Source organism: Amborella trichopoda, chromosome 4 (assembly GCF_054954075.1).
Source record: "Amborella trichopoda isolate Santa Cruz 75 chromosome 4, AtrichopodaSantaCruz75HAP2 v2.0, whole genome shotgun sequence".
Taxonomy (NCBI): Eukaryota; Viridiplantae; Streptophyta; class Magnoliopsida; order Amborellales; family Amborellaceae; genus Amborella; species Amborella trichopoda.
In genome coordinates, this window is record NC_142339.1 from 4,897,763 (window position 1) to 4,906,151 (window position 8,389).

Here is an 8,389-nt window from a genome sequence, read left to right on the forward strand (position 1 = left end):
TTTTTATATTGTTATTAGGTGCGCCTCAATAATATGTACATATGCTCCAAATTTCAGGTCATTTCAATTTTTTAAAAAAAATTGAAAAATAAAATACTACTGGACAATTGTGACTGTGAGATGAACTTTGGACGGTGAAGAGGGTAGACGAAATCACTGTTCATTTTCGTATATAGGCGTTGGGAAGACTTTTCCATATATATATATATATATATATACTTGTGAACCTCTTTTTTACTCTTACTGCCCTCACATTATTTGAAGACCAAAGCTTAACAAACAAGGGCATTTTAAACTTTTACTTCAAAACTTGAAAAAACTACAGAAAAACTTGAACCTACGTTATATGGGAATAGATCTTGTCAGCGCATGAGCTAATGGAATAGTGTAAGTCCAACCACTTAGAATGGCCCAAATTGAATTTGGGTCGATCTGATGGTCATGACCTCGTTTCGTAACATAATTTTGATATTTTGTTTTACAAATTCAAATTATATAAAATTTGAAGCGTCCATTCTTCTCATCAAGATGCACCTAATAAAAATATTAAAAAATAATTCACCAAATAAATTGATCGAAATACCCTATTTCGATCAATTTATTTTTGGTGAATTATTTTTTAATATTGTTATTAGATTCTTCTAGTTTTAAAAAATAAATTCTTCGAATTTCAAGTGATTTATATTTATAGAAAAAAAACTAAAATTTAAATATGAAATACAATTGTGACCATTGCATCAACCTAGATTCAATCTAGGCTTTTGGGCTTACACTATAGTTGTCCGCTAGTGCGTAACCTCATACTCTCTCTCTCTCTCTCTTTATATATATATATATATATATATATATATATATATATATATATATATATATATATATATATATATATATATATATAGGGTGTGTTTTCCATAATGTTGCAACCTTAAACAATCCATTTAAGGCACACCTTCAAATTTTATCATAACATATAATTTTGATATAAAATATTCTTAAGATAATCTCAAAATCTATTTTCAAATCTAATTAATAAAATTTTAAACTAAAAAAATGATTAAAATTAAGTAGATCTATAAACATATGAAACTCTTGAAAATTTACGGTCTAGATAATGTGTTGTAAGATCCACCATTTCTGGGACTCATAATCCTTTTTTTTTTCATGGTCATACATCTCAATGTCAAGATGATCAATTAGAGGGTTTTTCAACATTAAAACAACATTTACTGATGGATTTTTGAGGTGCATTAGTGGTTCTACATTTTTAAGTTGCCATCTTATATAAACTTTTCCTCTATATATATATATATATATATATATATATATATATATATATATATATATATATATATATATATATAGTTAATCCCATTGTCCATCGTCAATCATAAATAGTGGATTCCCCAAACTTGTACTATATGCGTGCTGTATGTACCAACGTCCTCTTTGTGCATAGTTTGCTTAAATATGGATAGGAGAACTATCCATAGAATTTGGATCTCAATCCTAATCTAGATCCGATCATTTCCACAATCTGACTTAGAAGGGGGATTAGGTCTTTGAAAGTTAAAAATATTATATATATATAAAAGGCATCGATCTAATGTCATGGTTGTGTCATAGTATAATGCAACCACACTTTTAGAAAACCATGTTTGTGGTATTTGTAGGACCCAAAATTTTGCACACACACTCGCTTCATCTTAATAATCAATCCAAAAAAAAAAAAAAATTGCTCCAATAACGACTCTAGACCATTCATTTGGTGAATTTCAAGATCTTAGCCTTTAAAAACTCAAAATCAAATTTTCCTTTTTAAACATTGTTCATCTAATGATAATAAAGCCATAAAAAAAAATTGGAAATGAAAAAATCTTTCTAAAGCCTTGATCTAAGCATCTTATAAAAATGGACGGCCTATGTTAATTGGGCTAACAAAATACTTTCGAAGTTGTGTTTTCAAATTTTTTTTCTATTTTATAATTGTTCAGTAGAATGAACAGAGTGTATATTTTAAAAGTTGGGTCAAACGAATTACCCAAACATGGTTTTTGAAGGTTGTTGCATTATATTACTCTACAGCTGTTGCACGAAATCACTGATCTCCACCATTAGTGGTTAAGAATGAACAAATAAGGGTGGCAAGGGTCGACCCGGCCTTGGAAAACTAGGGCCTAGACCATAAATGTGGCATGAGAACAGGGTCGAGTTAGGCCTGGGCCAAGGCCAAAACAGGGCTAGCCAACGCTGGCCCGAGCTCGGCCAAACCTTATTTCTTAAAAGTTTTTGGTTTAGTTTTTTAATTTTACATGGCCCATTCCTAATAGGGCCAAGGCCTTTTTGGCCTGGGCCAGGCCATGCATGGGCCAGCCCTCAAGGAAACAAGGCTGGGCTGTGGCCAAGGCAAGCATAGCCCAAGCCTAACCCTTTGCCAACCTAAACAAAAGTTGTTACCCTATGCTCCTCACAATTATGTCTACAAAGAGACTATTTATCTTTTATACATGGAGGTCACAATTATTCTCATTTACAAGTACTCAACCCAAGCCATCCAAATAGTGCAGCTTGTAATAAGTTTTATGGACCATCTATTTTCAAATTTTCAAATGTTTATAGATCTGCTCATTCTATACTATTTTTCAAATTTAAAATTTTATGATTAGGGTTGAACATGGATTTTTCAAGCCATCTTAAGATTTCTAGTGCCCAAAAACTATATCATCAGGCAAAATTTAGAGATGCACCTTCCTTAATTGTATGGTATAAAGTGGGCACCTAATAAAATAAGGGTGAGGTTTGTATAGAGCTGAGGCTCTAAACAATCAATGTAAAGAACACATGCAAATGGTATCGAGAAATGTGGTTTCAATATTGGAAATATTTGTGAAAGCCTTAAAATATATTTTTCATTTTTAATTATAAAATTTAAATATTAAAAAATAGTGTACATTGAGCATATCTATAAAAACGTGAAAATTTTAAAAATTGACGGTCTAAAAATGTGTTACAATATGTACTATTTCTAAAACTTGAAATCAATTTTTTTCTCGTATCCATGCATCTTGAAGTCGAGATGATCAATTTGAGGATATTTGGACATCAAAATGACCTCTTCTAGTGAAATTTTTGAAGTGGGTTATGATTGGATTGTTTAGAGCCTTGGCCCTATATAAACTTTTTCCATAAAATAATACTAATAATACTACCCCAAAACAGTAGTAGTGTGATCATAAGAATATTATTATAGCGCGTCCCCTAGGCCTAGGGAAGAAGTGAATCTTAGAGTGGGCATAGGACATTTGACCGTACCTTGCTTAGGTGCATAATAAAGCATGGTGCAATATTCCCCCTAGCATGCATATGTGGTAGACTATTTTACTACTTTTTTAGTATTTAATATTGTGAGCAAATTAATGTAAGCAGTGACTAATATCAAAACTCAAAGGTCTTCTGTTTATTTGTCCTTCGTATAAATAGGGACATGCTAAATTAGGAGATACAAAAAGAACCTTTTTATTTTTCAATTCAAATATCAACTATAATGAGAAAGCAATCTTAGTTCAATTAAGTAGAACATGGGTCTCCAAGTTGTGGGTTCAATCCTATAAAGCGTGTTTATTTTTTTCTTGTAGTAAATTAACTTGAAACTGCAGCCATAAATAAAATTGGACCTTTTTTCTTGTAGTAAATTAGCTTGAAACTGCAACCATAAATAAAATTGGACCTATATTCTGGGCCCGCTTTTTCTACCCCCTCAAATATTATTACTACTATTATGAAAAAAAAGGTGAGATAAAAATGCAAGACATGTATGGGACCATCAGCAAGTTTTTAGATTAGTTTTCAAAAAGAAAAAGCTAGGGAAAGAGATCTAGTTGTAGGACAACAGGCAAGGACTAAAGGTAGGGGCATAAGAGTCATAAAGGAAAACGTCAAGGGGCAGTATGGTCAATATTGGGTATGTTGGGGCCTTCATGCTGGTAATTTAGCCAGAAAAGGCAAAGCCTGGATTTGAATTTGTCTAGTAGCATGGTGCAGCAGAATCATGGCTAACACAATAATTCACCCTCCACCTCAAATTCTTCACAAAACCCTAGAAAGAGAAAGAAGAAGAAACACCTTTTCTTTTTGCTGCTCTCTCTCTCTCTCTCTAACATTGACCACCTTCTGCTTCTATTCTAGTCATCTACACTGCCTTTTCTTTCCACATACTTTTTCTCAAAAATTTAACCTAAATTCAGAGGCCCAAAATGGAGGTCAATACACTTGGACTGAGAAACCCAAGTTCTTCCATGGAAGTAGGGTTTGGGTGCCCATGGTTGGAGTTGGAGAATCAGAATTTCACATTTTTGGGGGCAGACATGTCCTTGGGTGGGTGCTCTCTCTCTCTCTGTTCTGAATTATGGATGTTTCTTGTTTCTCCCTTTCTCCCCTTCTCTTTCTCTCACATGCACTTTCTGGTTTATGGGTACTCTCCCCACAAATTCTTCTGATCTCTCTCGAAATGGTTTCGAATTATGTATATTGCAGTGATGCAAAATTGGAACCAGAGCTCACCACAACATCAAGCTTCACCCTCTTCCGACTATTTCCTTCACACAGCTACAGGCTACCTACAAGATGCATTGGTTGACTTGAAGGATCAGTGCAAGAAGAGAAAAACACTCTTCTTTCCCCCTTGTAGTTCTCAGGCAACCCAAATCCATGGCTCTCCTCTACATGTAACTTCTTCAATACTCTCTCTCTCTCTCCATATGTATATGGGCCTCCGTATTATCTCTTTCATCTGGTTTTCATTTTCTGTGTTCATTTTATCGATGTCAGAATGATTGGAATTGGGATTTGCAGAGAGAAGTAACAAGTGATAGCACAGTTTCAGGTGGATGCCATGGCTCTTTGTTTTGAAGCTCTTATTTTTTTAACCTGAAAACTTGAAATTCTATAGTCTTCTCTTTCTGAAAATGTTTTAGAGTGGTGTTAAATGCAGGAGAACACTCAAACTTCTCATTGAGTTGCCTCAGCGTTGAGGAAGCCTTTCAGGAGTTGAAGAGTGAAGAAAGAAATGAGAGACTCTCTTGTGTTGAAGAGAGAATTTCAGGCTCACTCAAGGAAGAGAGAGAAAGCTTCGGTTCAGATGAAGAGGCCAAGAGTTCACATGGTAATTGCTTTCATATTTTATTCCTGGGTTTTGTGTTATTTATTTTGCTGATTAGTTATTAGTGGTTTCTCTTAAACTGATGATTTTTAAAGGTAGGTATTATCACCATTAAAAGAATGGCTTGAAAAGTTTTTTTTTTCTCTCTCTCTCTTTGATCAGTCTCAGTTGATGGGGTTTTTCTCTATGTCATTGGTTGGTTGGTGATAAGATGGGATTTCATTTGCACCATTACATTATTAAGATGTCCTTTTTAAGTCATCCTAATGATTTTAACAGCCTGTTTTCCACTAAATTAGTGGGTTAGTTAAAAAAAGTTTGTCTTGTATATAGATTTAGTTTATATGAATTATGCCTATGAGAAATAAATAAATTAATATTTTATACATATTGTCTTATTCAATTTCAATATAGCCGATGGGTTGGAATAGTTGTAAATATGTAAATCGTTCATGGGAATTTTGATAATTTTCCTTTCAGATTATAACGAATTATAAGTTGTAATAAGATTCATCTTCTTATCTAGTATATAAGGCTGTGTCCTCCAACATTTATGTTGTAAAGATACATATATGTGTGTTAATATCTGACACATATACAGGTGTTAGGGTCGATAATTTTAAAATTAGTCTTTTAAATATATGTATGTCATTTAAATATATGTCATTTAAATAAAAGTGTAGGCTGAATGTTTAAAGACATTAAGGTACATTAATGGTGAGTCGGTAGAATTGAAAGGGACTAATGAGAAATATGGATATTTAACAAAAAAAAAACATCTCAAGTGATTATTCAAGTGTCAAATACGAATGTCGTGTCTTGATATACAGACAAACACTATTCATGTTAGATTATTTGACGCGGGGTCTATTCTCCGTAAACTTTCATAGTTTTATATTATGTAGCTTAGCATTTAAGTTGGTATTTCTTTTCAGAACTGAGCTCCTCAGCAGAGGCTTTTCCTTTCCTTCTTTCAAGGATAGCTTTTCTTGCAGGAGATTTGATATCAGACTGTCGCATTGAGATGGGTCTTCCTCAAAAAATTGTCTTTTTTTTTTTTTGTTTACTCGAGAATGATGGTCTCCTCTCTTTATGGATTTTGTGGCTTGTCGGAAAGGTTTCCTGCAGTTCGTGTTAGAGTGGGTCTCTCTCTCTCTCTCTCTCTCTCTCTGTGCTTAACAATGGGTCTCTCTCCATTTTTCTGACAATTACTTTCAGAGTTGATCTTTCTTACAATGAGTTTAAAGTCTCTCTCTCTCTATTAGTTAAAGAGTGAATCTCTCTCTCTCATTTCCTTTATAATTACTTCAAGAGTGGGTCTCTCTCTGTCCAATTTTCTTATTAGTGGCGAAGCCCTATGGGTGGTACTAAGAATCCCTGACTTAGTACAATTAGGGACAACCAAAAAAGTTAAAAAATAAAAATTATAAAAAACTTTATTACAAGATTTGAATGCAGCAATTGGTAAGCTATAATCACTTATTTTATGTTCTTTTTAAATTTTAAAAATATCTTAAATTATAAATTTAAAAAATGCATTTTTGCTCCACTTTTGAGTTTGTTTTAACTGTCAAAATTGTTTTAGATTTGAATTTACTTTTAAGAAAATATATAATGAGAATATTTACTTTTGATACAAGGCGGTCATAATTAATGTTGACCATTGGATATGAAATGGGTGGTTTTATTTATTTCATTGACCAAGCTCAAAATTTAAAAAAAAAAATTTATCAAACTTTGTGATTCACCTAAGCTATAAAATTTCACATCCGATAATTATAAGTAATTGTAACATTTTTGTATCAAAAGTAAATTACCTCATTGTATACAACTTTTTACTTTTAATATTTTTTTATTTTTTAAAATTATTTTTTAATTTTATCAAAAGGTAAATACTCTCATTATATACCATCTTTTGTACTTTAAATATTTTTTCTTTTTTAAATTTATTTATAATTTTTTGTTAGGACCTTTTGAATCTAGACTCAAATAACTCGCCTAAGCCAAAATACGAGTCCCAGTACACTACAATTAATTTAAATGGCTCTCTCTCTCTAATTTTCTTACAATTAGTTCCAAGTGTGACTCTTTCTCTCTAACTTTCTTAGAATCAGTTCGAGAATGACTCTCTCTCTCTCTCTCTTACTTTCTCATATGAAGGAGTGGAGAAGAGGAAGGAACATATAATAAAGAAGAAGAAGAAGAAGGTGGCGGCTAGTAGTAGTAGGGTGGCCTATCCATTTGCAGTGGTGAAGCCAAGCGGTGTGGAGGGAGATGTGACGTTGAGAGACATAAACAGGAGGATTCTGACGAGGCCCACCAGGCCCATTCAGCACCCGGTTGGAGACTACGCCACATTGCCCCCCTCTCTCTCTCTACTTTCTCACTCCTCCTCTGCCCTGTCGGGTAAAGCCGTTGTGGGCCTCACCAGGATACACACACGCGGCACAGGCACAATCACTATCATCAGAACTAAGGATTAGTACTACTGCACCAGAACACTACTCATTCTCTCTCTACATCTGTTCAAAGAGAGAATCACTCTCTCTCTCTCTACCCATGAAGGAGTCACTCTCTCTCTCTCTCTACCCATGAAGATGTCCCTCTTTATACTGGCTTCACAGGCATGGCAGCACAATCAGCATCATCAAACAGAGATCTCTCTCTCTTTCTCTCTCTACTAGGATCCACAGGCTTGGGAAGTGGCACAACCACCATCTTTAAAACCAGAGGCTGATCTCTCTCTCTCTCCTCTTTCTCTCTCTATCTTGATGTACATATTTGTCGCTTGTCATGCACCCTACGTAGTACGTAGCTAGTACTACTACTACCTCGTCATGTTTTGGAGTGCTTATAATGGAGTTATATGTGTACGCATACTGTTGTGAAGATAAATAACAAGTTTTTTGTGTGGGGTTCAAGAATCAATATTGTTGTTTCAAATTTTTAATTTTTGTTTGTTGCATTAATAAATCATATATACAATTGAGAAATAAATCTCTCTGGCAGGAGGGCAGCAAATAGGTGCTAGAAGCCTAGAACTAAGCCATATCAAGATTCTAGCCTTCCAAATGATTGTTTTACACATGTTGATAGCGAATCTCTAAGTCTTTTATATTTTTCTAAATTTTACCCGAGGCTAAGATTGGGCTCGGCCTCAGACCCGGTTGGACCAAGAAAGGGGTTGGGATCGTGGTGATAGTACCCCCACATCCTAAGCATCACATTATGGTT

General features: G+C 34.0%; 1 protein-coding gene across 1 annotated transcript; it reads left to right on the top strand.

The window, feature by feature from the left end:
* Positions 1–4,292: 4,292 nt before the first annotated feature.
* Positions 4,293–8,083, top strand: LOC18439268 (uncharacterized). The gene is made up of 5 exons (XM_020670354.2): positions 4,293–4,371; positions 4,531–4,721; positions 4,825–4,879; positions 4,988–5,158; positions 7,316–8,083. The coding sequence occupies exons 1-5, from the start codon at positions 4,293–4,295 to the stop codon at positions 7,636–7,638; spliced, it is 819 nt and encodes a 272-aa protein (XP_020526013.2). The 3' UTR covers positions 7,639–8,083.
* The last annotated feature ends 306 nt before the right edge of the window (positions 8,084–8,389 follow it).

Excerpts from the sequence above, each read along its gene's own strand:
- LOC18439268 (XM_020670354.2), top strand. The coding sequence starts at position 4,293 with ATGGAAGTAGGGTTTGGGTGCCCATGGTTGGAGTTGGAGAATCAGAAT. Across the intron at positions 4,372-4,530 it reads GGGGGCAGACATGTCCTTGG|TGATGCAAAATTGGAACCAG; the intron begins GTGGGTGCTCTC and ends TGTATATTGCAG. Across the intron at positions 4,722-4,824 it reads TCCATGGCTCTCCTCTACAT|AATGATTGGAATTGGGATTT; the intron begins GTAACTTCTTCA and ends TATCGATGTCAG.